The sequence below is a fragment of the Carassius auratus genome, chromosome 19 (assembly GCF_003368295.1).
Source record: "Carassius auratus strain Wakin chromosome 19, ASM336829v1, whole genome shotgun sequence".
Classification (NCBI taxonomy): Eukaryota; Metazoa; Chordata; class Actinopteri; order Cypriniformes; family Cyprinidae; genus Carassius; species Carassius auratus.
In genome coordinates, this window is record NC_039261.1 from 16,793,984 (window position 1) to 16,812,233 (window position 18,250).

Sequence of the window (18,250 nt, forward strand, 5' to 3'; positions counted from 1 at the left end):
CACAGTTCAAAAGTAGAAAAGAGATGATGAACAGTAGTTATGTCATTTTGCCCATGCTTGCACAAATCGTGAAACAAATAAGGAAGTAAATAAATCATTCTGCAGTATCTGGAATTACATTACTGTGAAAATCTTTAGCAAAGTTTGGTTCATGTACGTTTAGAGGAAGTGGAGATTTCATTGCCAAAGTGCAGGAAAAACACAAACCTATATAACATTAAATACAAATAATGCTAATTCATGTCAATTCACTGTGCATATCCATGAAATGAGAGATCCCCCTCGAGCATGCTCAAAACTGCCTCGGATTAGTACAATAAGACAGTACAGCACAGAGAAATATCAAAGTTTTATTTTAAAATGTATAATAGAGGAACAGTAGTACAATTGAAAGAGGAGGAAAACAGTCATTTGAAGTCTTGAAAAAACATAAGAATAACCTGATTTGATTTGTGTTTGAGGTGAGCCCGTGGCCCCGTTTGCATCACTGTAAGAGAGTTGAAAAATACATCTTTGAAACAGCTTTTACAAAATACAGCTGAAAAAAACCTTCATCTGTAGTGTTTTTTTTTCTTTCTTTTTTTTGTCTGTTATGTCCATACACAGCATAAAGTCAAAGAAGTACATTAATGTGAGTTGAACAGATACACAGACAAAACAAGGAAAACAATAAACCGACATGATGGTGAACATGAAAGAGTGAAGTTTGGTGAGAATAGTGAAAGTCAGGCCGAGGTTTTAAAGCGGTTAACTGCAGCGACGTGCCATGATTTAAATCAACTAATTAAATATCTATATCCATATATATATATATATCTTTCATGTTTATATCCCTCCCACAGTGATCTGAAGGTAAGCAATACAAACAGGATCTTCTATACAGCTTTTAAAATACACTTTCATCTTGAGTAAAGGGAAAGATAGACGATGTCTGTATCATTATAGCACTTCAATTTATCCACTGCATATGAACAGAAACTCCTGCTCCTAGGAATAAACCCACAAACGATAGTTCTTAAAAAATGAAATATAAAAACACAATGGATGAACAAAAACAAAACAAAACCTCAAAGAGGTAGGACAAATAAATCAATATAAGCATCTAAGGGTAACGTGAATGATTGACTTTCGAATAAAAACATTTAAATCTGACGACGTACACAAGCAAGGATCTACACTAAATATTTACCTGGTTTTCTTATACATTAACAATTAAACAACGATTTTGGTAGGACAAATAAAAATTAACAGTCTTGATTGCATTCGAGTCAATACATATATATAGCATTAAATAATGAAATGTAAAAAAAAAAAAAAAAGATCAGTATGGAATAAAACACAACAGTTTCAATTTATTTCCATCCAGACCGGCTTTGGGGAAATAAGAAATTATCAAACGCAGAACAGTAAGTGCCCGTCTATGTACTTCCATAGACCTTCCACTCTACATCAGCACAAGCAAAGTGTTTTTCACTCAGCAGACACACGACAGAGTCCAAATAAACCAAACCGAAATGATCGCAGATGTTACAGGGGGACTAAAATGATGTTTGGGAGTCTATTGCAAACCACCTCTTTCCATCTGCATTCTTAAAAAAACGGTACACAGGTCGTTCAAGTGATTCAAAGTAAGCTCAGTACCACTAACCAACTCAGGAGGGTCAAGAACATCAGGTCGTTCTATCTGTACAAGTACTGCCAGTAGTTTTGACAACAACAAATGGTTTGTGTGTGTATGTGCATTTCATAGAAAAGACGTTCAAAACAGAAAAGCATACCTGATAGGCTCCATAGCGCAACAGTGTAAAATACAAAGCTGATTAGTATAACTGAGTTGAGTAGGCTTTACGATTATTAACATCATATACAGCTTGTAGGTCCAGTATTTAAAAATAATAATAAAAATAAAAAAGCGTTACAGCACCAAACGTTTCCATCATTTGGCAAAATTCAAGCTTTAAGTGAATGACAAAATGCTTATAAAGTGTTACTGTGATGCTGTGATTCAAATAAAGCTAGCAATAATATATTCCCCTTATATATTTTTTTTTATACTTTCTCTGCTTTATGTTCTCTCAGCATTTTCAGTAGTTTTGTGTCCTGCGGAAAAATCTTGGTGTGCGTTCTGCTTGGCACGATCTAACAGCCCCATATAACTTAATCATAAATATGGCTGTGGTCAATTAGAGTCACAAAACAGATTTTTGGTTCCAAGATTTGTGCAGGGAAAAGGAAAATATATATATTTCGATATTTCATAAAATTTCATGACAACATTTACCTAGAAAGGTAATACACACACGAAAAAAAAGAGAAAAAATCTTCCTGTAAGCGGAATTTCTATAATGCTCCTTCTTTGTTGAGCTCCTCCTCCGAGCAATATACGATCAGGTCTGTCAGGAAGCGCAGTTATGAACTCAAAATAAGCAGACGTACGTTTAAAAAAAAAAAAAAAAATCTATTTCTATCATTTTCATAAGACTATAATATCTTTCTTCATAAATTAAATAATTAATATTTCTTTTAATATGATTGGCCTATTATAACTCAAAAACGCTGTACACCCTCACCCCCTACAAAAGAAAAAAAAACATCACAGAAAAACCTGATTTTGTTTTGTTATATATCATTATACCTCTTTCTCTCCCAGGCACACGGCCCAGACTCTGACACATAGAGCAATCTTTAAATATTGGAGTCCCTCTCTAACAAAGCTATAGATCTCTTTGACATAACTTCACGTGCAACAAAGAGGTTTGATAGCACTTTGGAATTGTTGATTGTTTCCCAGCTATTTTTTTTCTTTGCATTTTGATTCGTTTCTCTAGCAGGTTATGTCTAAATTAGTCCTTCTCGGGGGTGGCACCCGCATCACCCTCGCAGTTGGATTGGTCAATCTCATTAGGCTCCTCCCCTTCCGCCTCCATGTCCTCGTCTCCCTCTCCGGCTTCGTCGAAGTCTTCGTCGCGGGCGAATTCCAGGTCCTGCATGCCCTCCAGACCCTCCTGCGTGCCTTGGTGGGAGTCTGCGCACTCCACGCACACGCCGTAGCGCCGAGAGCCGTGCCGTATGCCCACGCTGGCCGCCAACATGAAGATCTTCTTGCATACCATACACTTGTATTTCTTATCCTTTTTGTGAACCTGCAAAGTAATGTAATGGAGAGGGATATTAGTGAGCCAAGAAAGATAACATTAGTGAGTATTGCAATGATTGTGAATGAAATCAGCCTGTGGGTGAATACTGTAAAACCTGTCAGGAATGTCCATCATGTCACTCCAAAGTCAAAGGACTTAAAGACATTATATTATGCAATTTTTAGGAACACAAACAGAATTAAGCATTTCCATTGGGGAATTGTCATTAGCGTAATGCAAATAAAATATGCATAAATAAAAAAATATTTTTATTATATACTGTGTATTATATGCAATTAAGACATATATAAATGCACGTGTAAATACAAAAAGTAAATGAAAAAAGTCATATTACATAAAAACAAAAATTCTACAAATCCTTGATTGCATTTTGCATGTGTCAAGTAACTGGCAAAATACCGAAAATGGCGCTTTTCACTGTTATCATGTACATGAGAGGACCGTCTCAAACTCCATCTCTGCATATTGCTGTGAGTTTGCATTTATTATAACCTCTAAGATAACTGTTCATCATGATAAAAAAAAAAAAAAAAAAAAAATTTAAACATTCACTCGGTTTACACTGTTTTGTCCGCATATTCAAAAAATTACATTGTCTGTAGCATTTCTTTTATAAAGAAATGGCCAAATATTAAAGACAAAGTGGAGATTTGAATTAAATGTTGTTTAGTCAATATCAAACAAGGATTTGATCGCGCTAAAGTGTAAAAACAACTGTCAGTCCGTTGGTGCCCTCTGCAGGCATTTGTTATAATGCGTAAAGTAGGTTAGCTTATAAAACATTATTTGTTTTAACAGTTTTTCAATAAAACCATATAATTACTTGGTTTTAATACTTTATTTTAACTAGTTATTATAGTGTCATTGCTATTATATATGTATTTTAGTAATCTTAAAAGCTATTTTTCGCTTCGGTCTATAATCAACTGATTACAGTACTTGAATATCAAAATCGTTAGTGACAGCATTATAACAAAGATATTTAAAATGTATGTAATATAAAACAACAGAAAATATTAATATTAATATATTTCAAATGTTCAAATATATATACATTCATTTATAAGTGTAATTTCATATAATTATAATTCATTATTATTAAGTTTTAATGAAATTGTATACTTTATAAACGATATGTATGCAAATTTCTTAAAAAAAAAAAAAGGCAAAAAAAGGTCAAGCTTAGAAAGCTTCAAAATAAAAAGATCTAAATTAATTCATTTTTGGGGGGTAAATATGAAGGAAAATATGCTCAACGGTCATGAAAGTTGTCCCATTGTAGAAGTATGTAGTGGTTTAAAAATATGCTTGAAAAAATGAATCTATAGATGTTAGGGTGAAATGTTTTGAAACACTATAGACACTTGTGCTTCTGTCTTACCAGGGAATGTCTCTTGACGTGTTCTCGGCGAGTGAACAGCTTCCCGCAGATGTCGCAGCTGAAGGAGCGCACGCCCGAGTGGATGATCAGGTGTCTCTTTAGTGTTCGCCGGTGCTTGGCTATGTAGTTACAGTGGGGACACTTCAGCTTATTGAGGGCGTTATCAGGCGCTTCGCCTAGGAGAAACCACACAAACAAACAGATTCTCAGCACTTTCCACACCGGTTCCTGAGATATAAACAATTCAGCATGAGATCTGTCAAGCCAGCAGATGCAGTTCATCTTGTCAGAGGCAGAATACTCTCAATTGGCGTTATCAACTCTATTAGTCAGTTTGGTGACACGTGACATACAAAAAGTGGCCTTGTGTGGCTAAGGCGAAGAAAGTTTGTGTGTACAAGCGCCTGTATGTACCCTCAGTGTCACCCTCACATAAAAAAAATGTAAAAAATGCTGTGAAAATGTGCTAGTTGCTATGGAAACCACATGCCAGAAGCCATAACTATATTAGTCTAATGTGATTTTCTACTGATAAACAGGCTGTATAAAACCCAGGAACTCTTTCCTTCCTTCTAGCCACCATTCCTCTCCACAAAGATACATCCAGAAACAGTTGTTTATCTGGGAGAAACTACTGTATACATAGTGTGTATAAATTGCAATCTCTGCGTTTTGCTTCTGCAAGGATTCGACCCAACACTCAAGCTCTCTTGGGAGCAGTATCTTGTGACAATTAGACCGGAGCTGCCTGTACTACAGCATGTGGGATTGGGGGGTGGGATCTAGCTTTGTTTGAGCCAAAATGGGCAAAACAAAGGGTCGTCAAGCAGGTTTCCAAAGGGGTGACGAGAGCCAGATCACCTGGGAATTCAATCCAGGCTCTAAGCACCACCTTGCGGGCTAAAGAAGCCCCGACAGCAGCTGTGCCATTCGTATTGAGTCTAAAGGCTTGAAATTACAGTTCAATCTGTTACTACGGGCTTGTTGGTTCTTAAAATGGTTAACGGTTAACTTGGATTCTCATTCGCCAGGCCTGAGTCATAAGACTGTGCTAATTTGGCAAGACTCTTCTCGCTGGGAAACTCGCAGTAGGCTGGACAAGACTTGCTAGGCCAGATCTGAGAGATTGGTGGTAAGTGGGCTCGATGTTTTAACCGACCCCACCCTGTAAGTGCTACGAACGACCTCAACCCCCTAAGAAAACAGGCCTGAAATATAATCAATTACACAGGTACATAAATGCTTATAGCTAGTAGCTACACATCGTTGGTGTCCAAAAAGTGACTAAATGCAGGCATGAGCACTAACTAAATAACTACACTTGAAGAAAACAATCCCTCCCTCTGAGTACTGACGTTTGCAACACACTGGTGAGGTATTCAATAATTTTGCTGTGTTTTCCAGCCTTAAAGGGATAATTCACCCAAAAATGAAAAATCTGCAATTAACCCTCTGGAGTCGATTAACACGTATACATGTTTTGAGGCATTTTCTCCTGATAGCCCCCGAAAAGAACTTACATTACAATTAACTTACTTTCTGACTGAAAGGCTCATTATGCAGTTCATTATGCGGGCTCCAGAGCCGTGTGAGGGATGTTTTATTATAGATTCGCGCACTTTATTTCATGTCTTCTGAACTGTTGACAACAAACACTCGCTTACCCCCATTGAAAGGCTTGGAAGAGCAAGGACCATTTTTAATATAACTCTGATTGGATTATTCTGAAAGAGGAAAGTCACACACACCTAGGATGCTTCGAGGGCGAGTAGAAGATGGACGAATTTTCATTCTGGGGTGAACTAATACTTTAAACGTGGTAGTTCAGTTGCGGTCTATGCAGGGTCAGAAAGCTCTCAGATTTCAACAAAAATATATATTTTTTTAATAAGTTTGTGTTCTGAAGATGAACGATCGTCGGGTTTGGAATGACATGATAGTAAGTAATTAACTGCAGAGTTTTCATTTTTGGGTGAACTATCCCATTAAAGCTAATTCACAAGGACAATAATTATAATAATTATGGAATAGTTTTAAATTTTGTTCAAAATTGTAAAAATATAGCACAGTCCATACCTCAACTTCAATGACAACAGAACAGTTGATTTTTTTCCAGTTGATGAACAAGATGAACATCATCAGCCAATCATAATGCATCCTGCTTTAAAGAGCTTGAGCATTTCAAATGGTAGAGGACCATACTTCAGCATGCTTATAATAATGTTATTGTGCGTGGGTGTGGATGCTAATATAGATATCGATTTTAGTGTGAACAGGCCTTTACTGCTCTCATACATCAGAGATGAATCCTTGATAATCTCACACCATGTGCGTCTATTTGTAAAGATCATGACTTTGCGTAAGGCAGCAACTGTAAATGTATGTGTGTGTGTATGGGTGTGTGGAGGAGATATGATGTGTAAATTTATGGGAGAAGCCCTAACAGCGGATCATCTTACACACTGTGGATTAGCAGGCAGGCAGGCCAAAGCCGTCAGATCCCATTGTAAGTACCTCTGCAGTGGGTCCACTCTGCCTGGGTCAATATTTGGAATGGCAGAGATAGTTGGGCTGCATTAGCAGGATTAGGGCGGACGGCCCCTGGCAGCGCTGCACCTCGGAAGAGGGAATCGGGGGTAGTGTGTGTGTGTGTCACTGCTGAAAATCAACAATTCAACGGTCTTGTTTGGAAAGAACTCAAACATTTACAGTGACGGATCCTGCTGCATGATGTGTGAGACAGAACAGACAGAACGCATCCAAGTGCAACAAAGTCTTATCGAAAAGTAATCTGTCTGTTCACACCAAAAGTGAAAATGATACATGACGTGACACCAGTGTTGTTATTGTTAACTAAAACTATTATTATTATTAGTTGAAATAAATATCAAATGTGTATTAAAATATAAATATTAGAAAAATTTAAAATTTTATTAAAAATGTATTAATTAAAATGTAATTCAACATTTCTAATTAAAATTTAGAAATGCTTCCTTGGCAACTAACAGAAATATATCTTAAGTACTAAAAATACATTTAAAATTATTAAAACTGAAAGATATAGAAGAAATAAAAAAAGACCAATATGGACTTTTGGGGTACAAAGGTGTACAATTTGAAATGGTACCACCCCAGTGACAGCTTCTGTAAATTAATTTTCTTGAGAGTGTGCAAAAAGAAAAGCCAATTCTAATTATTAATAAATGCTATAAATTAGTATAGAAGAAATACTAATATAACAATGTTACTGCAGCTAATTAAAACATATCTAGATATATACACAGCAAAACAATGAAAATGAAATTTAAACAGAGGGCAGAGCTACCCATGATTCTTATAATATAATTATTATAAATGTAAAATGTTTATACACTACGACTGCTTATAAAAATGTATTACATATTACAAATGATTTCAAAAGTTGAAATTAATAGTTTATTATTGAAATACATTACGTATTATTTTTTTTAATTTTTTTTAAGTAATCATGCTATATTTACGTAATAAACTTACAGGGTTTAAGCAATAAGCAACATTCCCTTTCACGAAAAAAAGCCCAATGTGTGAAAAAGGAAGTGGGTAGTCAACATGGACGCAAGTACACAGACGAGTACGCAAGCATATGCAGGCATGTGCAGGCAAACACAGTGACACACACATGCCTTGCAGGTGTGAGCCGTCAGTTCGGCACATTTAAGTGCCCTCAGGAATATAAGCTAAGTGCATTTGAGGGCGTTTAGGAAGCCTGAGGGTAGAACGTTTCCCCCGCTTTACTTCATTATCCTGCATTAGATGAGTCGATGATGGCGAGAGAAAGCCTCTTCTCAGAACTGCGTCACTTAAGACATGATACTATACCACGCGCCGCTCTTCTTAATGGGGCAGAGTTTGAAGCATGACAGCTCGGCAGCCTACAGATTACGCAGGTTTTTGTGGTATGAGGCGAAGGGAGGGCAGACTTTCTTAATAAGGGCAGAAGAAAACGGACTGGCCACTCTAATAAAAAAAGAGAAGATGGTCTTGCGGTCTTGAGCTGCACATGGCCTGAGGACAAGCAATCATGATGCGAGACCATGGCTGGCCGACTGCCACAGCTGAAGGTTTAGACGTGCATGCATGTGCATGTGGGCGAGAACGTGCCTTCTCATTATTATTTAGTATTTAGCACATTAACTGCTTGAAAATAAAATATGTAACAACATATCAGCTAACGTTTTGTACATCAGCTGAGTGGAATACATTTTAGAATGACCAGCTACAGTGTGCAAGCTGTAAACTCTGTTAAATTGGCTGAGAATGTCATTTCATCTTGAGCGTACGGAAAAGATATAATGCAGAAAAAGAAAAGTAAGATGGGAATATGGATTGATCGCGAAAAGTGACATCTGTGATAAAAGATTGGTTCATACATGTTAAGAAATATTATATTTGTCTTCATTATCTTGCACAGTGAAACTGAACATTAATTATCAACGTTCATTTTGATTCTAATGTTGACCTGTTGGGTTGTCAATATGTCTTTCAAATAACATCAAATCAACAATAAAATCGGACTTGATCTATATCATAAATATTGTTTTTTTTTTAAAGCTCAAATAATGTTAAAAACTTAATACATTTCAGGTCATATGTTTCAGTATACTGTATATGCAAGATTTGATCAGGTCATCTAGAGAATTACTGTAAACGGCGTGCTGCTTTTAATTCAGTCTACAACATGTTAGACATTACATAACCACATTCAAATGTAAACAACCTAAGATCTAATCGCCTTCCCAAATATGAGCCGTTTTTCTAATAAACTCGAATGAACTTTACAGTTGAATATAAACCATTTGCATGCTGAAAATTTGCTAAGTATGTTCTCAGCATATCAAATTCTCAAACAGTGCTAGTAGTACGATAACTTGGGTGTGTCTTCACTGTGTGTGTGTGTGTGTTCACTACTGTGTCTGTGCACTTGGATGGGTTAAATGCAGAACAAATTCCGAGTATGGGCCACCATACTTGGCCACACGTCACATCCTTTACTTCCCTTTCCTTCCTCAAGGCAGTGTATTCTGCCTCTAACAAACACTGATTATACTACTACCAAAGCCTTTGTGTGAGTGAGAGAGAGAGAGAGAGAGAGAGAGAGGTGTCAAAGACACCACTGTCATACAAGACAAACCCTAATGACAGCACTGAAGTATGCTGATGAGTCTACATAATAGGGCGGCAACATTATTCAAATAACCAAACTCCCACGGCCTGAAAGAGCTCAATAGACACTTCCAGCACACAAGGAAATGAAAGCATTTTTTTTTTTATTTTAAACTTGCTGGGTGTGTTTTTAATGACACATAATTTGGTTATGACTGATGATTTGTATTGTACTCCATTATGGCGCCTGAACAGAAGAGAAAGGCATGATGGGTAACATACCAGCATTCTCTGAGAGGTAAGAGAAGTCCTCTCTGGTGTAGGAGGCAGACGGTTGGATGAACATGCCCTCGTCAAAACCCTCTTCCGGCTCAGGTGGGATGTTGTAGACGAAGCGCTTGGCGGCCTGTTTTTTCCGCCTTCCGCTGCCCGGCTCTGGATGCGCCTCTCTCTTGACGGCGACCCCAGTGCCAGGATGCGGCTCGTTCCAGACGAACACCTGCCCCGGACCCTGTGGCTCCATCTCTGTAGACTCTGACGAGTTCTCTCCACCCCAACCAGAGCTTCCCAAAGCGCAGCCTTCTCCACCGGACACCTCTATATCACTGGGTTCATCCTTCACTTGCCCGCTGGCCTTGATGGACAGCTTGGACAGGATGCTGGTGGCCCAGAAGTTGCTGGGCTTCTTGTCGGCACTCTGGCAGTCTTTGGCCACCGTCCGCCGCTTGTTGTAGTCGACCACCACAGAATCAGGGGCTTCCTGCTTGATGCTGATGTTGAGGGCGTCTTTGATGAAGGCTCGACAGGACTGGACCACCTCGGTCATCTGGAGGTAACTCGCCACGGACATCACCTCGATGGCATTCTGGCTGGTGAGCAAGAGGTTGCCGGAGTACAGGAAGTCCAGGATGACGGAGAAGCCCTGCACAGCGGCCACGTCCAAGTGCGTGATGGTAGTTTGGTCACAGTTCTCACTCTTCGTCAGGCAGTAGAGGGTCTTGAAGTAGCGGCTCCCAGCAACCAGGATGTTCTTGTGCGCCTTGAACACCTGGTCGCCCACCACGATGTTGACGTCGCAGAGGATGCCGCTCTTGCGCTGCTTGTCCAGCTCCTGCAGCAGCTGGTAGCAGTACGAGTTCTCATTGGGCTTGTTTCTATAGTCCTCCACCTCCGGGCTCCCAGCGTCCTCTGGCCTTTCCATTTCCTAGTGGAGTGACAACAAACAAAAATGACAACCAGCATCAGTCTACAGTGTAAACATAAGGTGAAGGGCAGGTGTACGGTGACAACTTTGACTAGAGAACTGGTTGAACAGGCTCAAAAGCTGCAGTACTGTGGGAACTATAACAGCGGTAAACCCCCCGCTCACAGGATGCAATCTCCGCGCCCTTGTTAATGCTCTTTAAGATGAGAAATATTTGGCCATTATCCCATCCCACCATCAGTCTCCATCATCTGCTCTCACAATTAAGAGACACACAGAGAGAGAGAGAGAGAGAGAGAGAGAGAGAGAGAGAGAGAGAGAGAGAGAGACAGCTGGTACCTACAAATGGTAGTGAATCTACACAATATATTTCTGGATTGCAAAGCAGATCTCCTAATCCATGCAGAAATTTATACCACCCTACATTTTTCCCCCTCCTACCACACAGCTGGGTTTTTTGCTGGAGTAATTCAGATTAAATCTATTTCTCAGGGCGGAGGCCTTCCCAGCCCCCCTCCTCCACACTGCTGGGCTCGTCCTGGTAGATGGGGTTATTACTGTAGCCTGATCCAGCCACAGCAGGCCCAACCAGTAGTCAGAGAGCAAGAGAGAGAGAGAGAGAGAGCGCAGCCCCATTTCTTCACACAATGCCAGTCCTTTCCTCCAGGCTCATTGTTCACTATTGCTGCTTTAGTGCTACACTGAAGCTTTGTGAAGAAAGCACTTACAATTCCCTAACACACTTACTGGTGAAGGTTGCAAAAGACTTAGAAAAACACAGCTGGAATTACAAAACCAGAGCTGGAATAAAATCCTGTCATCTTTTACTCACTCTCATGTTGTTTAAAACCTGTACAACTCATTTGAATACACACACACACACACAAAGATATTCTGAAAAAATGTTCATGCTGCTCTTTGCAATATAATGATGTGCTGGACAAGTAAGATTTTTCATGCGTTTAAAAGACGTCTCTTTTAAAAAATACAGTAACAACAGTAATACTGTTAATATAATAAATTATTTTAAAATGTTATTAATTCCTGTGATGCAAAGCTGAATTTCCAGCATCATTACGGTCTTCAGGATCACATGATCCTTCAGAAATCATCATAATATGTGGATTTGCTGCTCAATAAACATTTCTTATTATTATCAATGTTGACAACAGCCTCTGTGCCGTTTAATATATTTGTGGGAACGGTGACATTTTTTCATGATTATTAAACTATTTGAAAAAAAGTAAGCCTATTTGAAATAGATATCGTTTGTAACATTATAAATGTCCTCACTGTCACTTTTGATCAATTTAATGTGTTCTTACTGAATAAAAGTATTAATTTTTGGTTACTAAATATCTTATTGAACCCACACCTCTAAATGATAGTTTATAGTGACCAGGAACTGTCCTGTTGCTAAAATGACACATTAAAAGTAGTCCATATGATTTGCAGGCTATTCCAAGGCTTCAGGAAACGACTACAAGTTAAAGCTTGCAGGTCTAATTTTTTTTTTTTTGTGTAAACTCTGTGACTCGGTTGCACTTTCATAACATTTCCCTGTTTAAGCATCCTGACCAGCAACACTGATTCAACAGATGGTACGAGTTTGGGATAGGACCTGTTCGGGATCTGTTTGACAAACAATGGCAGACGTGGGCGTGTTTGAGAAACCTGTTTGAAAACCACTTTTTTGTGTATTTCTTAGATTAAAGAGACATGACAAGCATAAATGAGAGCTGTAGTAAAAAGAGCAATTCTCAATTCTTCAAAATCTCCTTTTGGGTAACACTGACACATGGAATGGCATGACGGTGCAAAGAATTTTCTTTTTTGTAAACTACTTTAAAGAAAATAAAATGTAGTTTAAATGGCAGCAGTGTTGAGTTCAGACTGATCTAGCGAAGAGAAGGTTTGAAGGAGGAGGACGAGTTGGAGAAACGGGTGTTAGATGAGAATGAACGTCCGTTTGTGGTGTCACAATGTCCCCACTATTGTTCGCCTCTGTCTATCCAGAGAGAGCCTGATTGTGGGCCAAGTCAAGCTACGGAGAGAGGACAGATGAGGTGGCAGTCGTCAGTCGAAAGCGGGTGTCAGGACATGCTAGCCCAGACTTAACCTCTTTTTCTTTCTCTGTCGTTCTCTCATGTACACTCACACACACAATTCATTCTTTCTCCAGATGTGCCACGTGTATACGTATGCAAGAGAACAGATGTTTTTCGAAGATTCCCCCCATTAAACCCTGTCAAAACGAGTCTGTGGTGACACTTTGACATTTGGCATAGTCTTTTTGTTAATTGAATGTTTGTTATTGTTACTGTCTACAGTTGTGCTGCTAGGTCATTTGTGCCCTCTTTTTGTAAGCCATCTGGTCTGTGTAAACTGTACAACCAAACAACGAAAGGAAAAGACATTACTTTTACAATATCTATAAATGCCAAAATTATGATGTCATACGGTTGATGCTAATTGTGTTTCTCAGACATTTTTTTACTCATACAGGCTGACATGTTTGGATTTCATTTACACTACAGTTGTAAGGTTGTGGATTAGTAAGATTAAAAAGAATTGAAGAGGGCCTACTTTTATTTAGAAGGAATGGATTAAATTCTTTAAAAGTGTCAGAAAAAAACAATTTAGAATGTTTCAAAAGATTAACATTTCAAATAAATTCAGTTCTTTTTAAAAAAAATTATTCACCAAAGCATCTTAAAAAAAAAAAAAAAAAAAGGTGTAGCACGGTTTTCAGAAAAGTGTCAAGCAGCACAACTGTTTTCAACAATAACGGTTGATAATAAAAATGTAAATGTAAATGCTCCCTGAGCTGTAAATCAGCATATTCGAATGATTTCTAAAGGATCATGTGACACTGCAGATAAGAGTAATGGCTGCTGAATATTTCCATCATAAGAAAAAAATACATTTAAATATAAGAAACATACCGTTTTACTGTACTTCTAATATTTCTAAAAAACATTTTGAAAAATTTACCGATCCAAACCTTTTAAACGTAGTGTATGTAGGAGACAAAAAAAGTATCGTTCAGAATTTGACACATCAAAGAAAATAGGAAACGGTGTGTTTTCGGATTAAAACGTGTTGCACATGAAACTTGCTGTGGTTTCCCTCTCTGGTTTCCCACCCCAGACTTTCATTTTGATGCGAAACGGGAACATTATACAACCACCACCAATACCGCTGCCCTTCTCCTGCGCTGCAGTTGAACACACAGTTGCCTAAAGCTCTTCAGGCGATAAGTTGCCAACACCCATTATTCTATTGTACACTTCCAACATGTTCCATTCACCATAAACCAACAATAGCTCCCCAAAATTAAACACATAGCCTTCAGCAACAGAGAGCCGTGCCTTTGTCACCTTCCAGGACCACGGTGAGAATACACTACACAAGTACCATGTTAGGGGGACACTGTGCCTCAGACAACAAGGACAGTGGTTTTGTTTTCATTGCACATAGTCTTCCTGAGCTATCCCAGCCCCGCAGGCCAGCGCCTGGTCCCCTCATCCTGATGCATGAACAATGCAGCAGTGTGCTTGACCCAAGGTGTGGGAGGGGAATGCCAGGATCTGAGCCTCCCAACAAAGAGCAGGGCTCATCGATACAAAATTCCAGGGAATTCTCCCCCACCAGCACCAACAACACAACAGCCCCCCCCCCCCAATACACACATATCTCACAGCAGCAGACAGTACAGGGGTGAAGACCCTCGTCTTCAGCGCGGCTCACTAATAACAGCAACAGAGGGCAAATACTTTGAGGGCGAAGTCTAGTCTGGAGAGTGAGGCGACACAGATACCCTTCTTTAGGGGGAATTCAATTAGAGTAGTTCAATATAGACCAGTGAAGAAATTTAGCAAATTATAACGGACAGTTGCTGCACCAAAAAACATAATAGATCACAATTATGAAATTGGCTATTGGAGGATGTGGCCTATCAGAACAGCCTTTCTTTACTCAGAAAGCAGCCGTCCTAATGTTTCACCCAATTAGCCTTCTTTTAGACAGATACTATTCTTCCGCAGTCTCGTGATCTCCATGTGCATTACTCTTATTGCTGAGATGTCAATAATAAAATCACTCTTAAAAAGAATTATATTTATTGGCATCAATGATTGCATCAATAACATAACATCCACATTAGTTTTTGTTCAAACATTTTAATAATCTAAAGAACCTTCTTCCATTATGGAGAACCATTTCAGCATTGGAAAGGTTTCATGGACATTAAAGGATCTTCATGGAACCATCGATGCCAGTAAGGAACCTAAACTGCATGGAACCAACATGTTCTTTATAGTTGGAAAAGCTCATATTCAAATATTCTTTAAAATATGAAAAATTGATTTTTCATAACTAAGAGTTTTTTTGGGAATCCCAAAATAGTTCCTCTATATGGCATCACTGTGAAAACTGCCCTTTTCACAGGAACCTTTATTTTTTATTTTGAGAGTGTATTAAAACACAAATAATATATTATATATGGAAAATGCACATTTACTCTACATATTACACATCATACAGTTATACAAAAAAAACTAAGAATTATAAAAACTCTTGATTTTGACAGGAAAGTGATTGAACAGAAAAGCGTAACCGATCTTCTGTAGCGTCTTAACCCCGCTGTTGCTAGGGAGGCGCTGGTAATCTCTCCTCTTTTCCTTCCTAATTAGTGAGGGGTATAAATTGAGTTAGTGGAACACTTTGTGTCACCCCGATTAGACTGGACACTATCATACCACACAATCCTAAGGGATTTTACTGGCAAACCAGTAACACAGCATCTTCTGGACAGCAACAGATAGGATTTAAAACATAAATCAATCATTTTGTGGCTTGACAATGGACAGGGAATCAAAAGCATTAAAAAAAAAAAATCAATAACTATTTATCTTAAGTGACATGTCTTTGCATTATACGTTTCCTTTGGATACAGAATGCAGAAGTATCAAATATAAATTACATTTCACTATTACAGTGCATTATCGCACAAAAATGTTTCTCAGCTGCTGATATGATTTATTCAAACCTAATCTTATTCTGCTCATTCTGCACATATCAGGCATTGCTGTCATTACAAGCGACATAATTCACTCTGACCTAGTGTAGCAAGTCACACACACTATCTCTGGATCTTGGGGAGTCACCTAACACAATGCCTCTAATTTAGGTGCCCTAAAAGGGGAGGGTGAGATGTGCCAGAGGTCAGTTTTTATAGCGAGGGGGGTTGGGAAGGGGTGTGGCTCCCCAAAGGTAGCAGGGTCAAACCCCTTGCCATTGTGTGACCTCTGTAGCAATCAGGTTAGTAACCATGAAAACCAGGGCTGATAATTACAGTGCAGTGCAGGAAACGAGGACACACATTTTCAGACACGGTTTCACTTGATGATATTTTTGGTTTGTGTAATAATAAATATCTGATTACAAATCATGAAAATAAAGAATTATTATAATATAAAATGAGACTATAATCAGCGATTTTACGCTTAAATCACCTAAGTTGAGGGTGTTTTAGCTCAGCTCACCGACTGACAGCGCTGATCCAGTTAGCTCACATATGCTAAGTCTATACCTGAGACCTATTAGCTCGCTAAACGGCTTTAAAAACAGCATTCCCGCTACTAAATAGACGGGAAAACGTCGACATTTGTTAAAAACACACCGAAAAGCACTGTCCCGGTCGGCTCCGTCGCGTATCCGAGTGTCCCCGTCCCCGTTAAACCGCGGTGTGGACGTACCTGTCTGGTCGGGTCATTCCTGCCGTGCTCCGAGGACAGGTGATGTCTCAGCAGCAAGGCCCGCTTGTAATTCCGGCTGCCTTTCACCAGCTCGTCGCTGTTGTTGGTGGCGATGTTATGGCACCAGGAGCAAGACATCAGTCCTGTTTCCTGGCTGAACTTGAGCCAGGGAAACTCCTGCAGCCAGGAGGCTTGGAAGAGCGAGTGTTTCTGGAGCAGCAGCGTCTGAGGTCTCATCTCCAGTAGCGGCTTTCTGGCGGCCGCTTCCTCCACTTCTCCCGCGCTACAGTCCTCCCGGTTCACGCCGTTGCCAGTCGCCAACTTACAGCCCTCGGTTTTCACCATTAAAGCGCCTCTGTCATGATCGTTCCCCGCTGTCCAACTGCCCCCTTCCGGGTCCTCGTCCTCCTCCGGCTCCGTGCTGTCGCTCACGGACCCCGCGCCCTCGACTTTCCCCAGCGACGGTCCTTTCGCCCCCAAGTCCCTGTCGTCCTCTTGATCCGGTCTGTTCCCGTTCAGATGTCGGTCTTGACAGGCCGGGGCCTCACAGCTGTGTCCTCCGACGGCGCTGGCACCGGTGACGGCTGATCCGCCTCCTCGGAACGCCAGCGACCTGCGGTTTCGCTCTCCGGACATTTTCTTCAAATAAATAACAATCTACACTTTCTCAACAAAACAAAACAAAAAACCCGATCGCGGCTCTCTTAAATAAAGTATTCCGCATGAAACGAGCCGTTTTTCCGCGCTCTGGCCTCCTGGTGAGAGTATGTAGGTTATGCGGAAATAAATAGGGGTTTTAAAGGCATAATGAATTTGAGGGTTCTGTCTGCGTCCGCGCAGGCCCCGCAGAGGTCGAATGGCAACGACTTCCCCCACAATGCATCTCGGTCCGAGGGAGGGTGAGGAGGGGGGGCTCTTGTTAAAGGAAGATGGGGGTGACGGCGAACAGCCAGGGGTCTTTTGTGTCGATTACTGCACCCATTTTCCGCATGCTTTTTCTTCTATAGAAGTACACGTCTCGAGCCAGTAAGTCCTTGTATCCCTTTCACGCCTCCCCTGCGCGTGACATTACAGACGTCGCTCCATGTTTGTCGCGCGAGTCGTGATGCTCAGGACAGGTGGGTTCGTCGCAGTTAATAAGAAGAAGAGCACCTGCATAGGTGTATTTCACAGGTGGTGGCTTTTTGATATCAATGTCACCTCTATGTTTTTGCGCGTTTTTATTCGTTTGTCATTTTAATAGTTTTAATAATAATAATAAAACCTATTTAACAAACATTTAATAACTTTAATAACTTTTTTTAACTATGCTTTTTTTTTTACAAATACATGATTGTATTGGTCTTCAATAAAAAGCAAACTAGTTTAACTGATTTACGGTTACTTGTTTTATTGTTTAATATATGGCCTATATAATATAACACACACACACACACATTTTTAGATGTATTCATTTATTTATGTAAATAAGTAAATCCAGAAAGCTGAAAAACTTTGTGTCAATTTAAATGCATGCGTTAATTAATTGCTGGATTGAAATACGTCATTGATATTTATCTTTTCCAATCACCTTTAATTTTATTACCGATGAAGGAAATCGAGTTAT

General features: G+C 39.6%; 1 protein-coding gene across 1 annotated transcript; it reads right to left on the reverse strand.

Annotated features, from left to right (window-relative positions):
• Positions 1-331: 331 nt before the first annotated feature.
• On the reverse strand, positions 332-17,766 carry zbtb10 (zinc finger and BTB domain containing 10). The gene is made up of 4 exons (XM_026289194.1): positions 16,645-17,766; positions 9,964-10,885; positions 4,540-4,715; positions 332-3,143 (listed from the first exon to the last, which is right to left on the reverse strand). The coding sequence occupies exons 1-4, from the start codon at positions 17,278-17,280 to the stop codon at positions 2,844-2,846; spliced, it is 2,034 nt and encodes a 677-aa protein (XP_026144979.1). The 5' UTR covers positions 17,281-17,766; the 3' UTR covers positions 332-2,843.
• Positions 17,767-18,250: the final 484 nt, after the last annotated feature.

Coding starts and splice junctions, on each gene's coding strand:
- zbtb10 (XM_026289194.1), bottom strand. CDS start 17,280: ATGTCCGGAGAGCGAAACCGCAGGTCGCTGGCGTTCCGAGGAGGCGGA. Junction 4,716..9,963: donor TTACCTCTCAGAGAATGCTG/GTATGTTACCCA, acceptor GGTTTCTCCTAG/GCGAAGCGCCTGATAACGCC. Junction 3,144..4,539: donor ACGTCAAGAGACATTCCCTG/GTAAGACAGAAG, acceptor ATTACTTTGCAG/GTTCACAAAAAGGATAAGAA.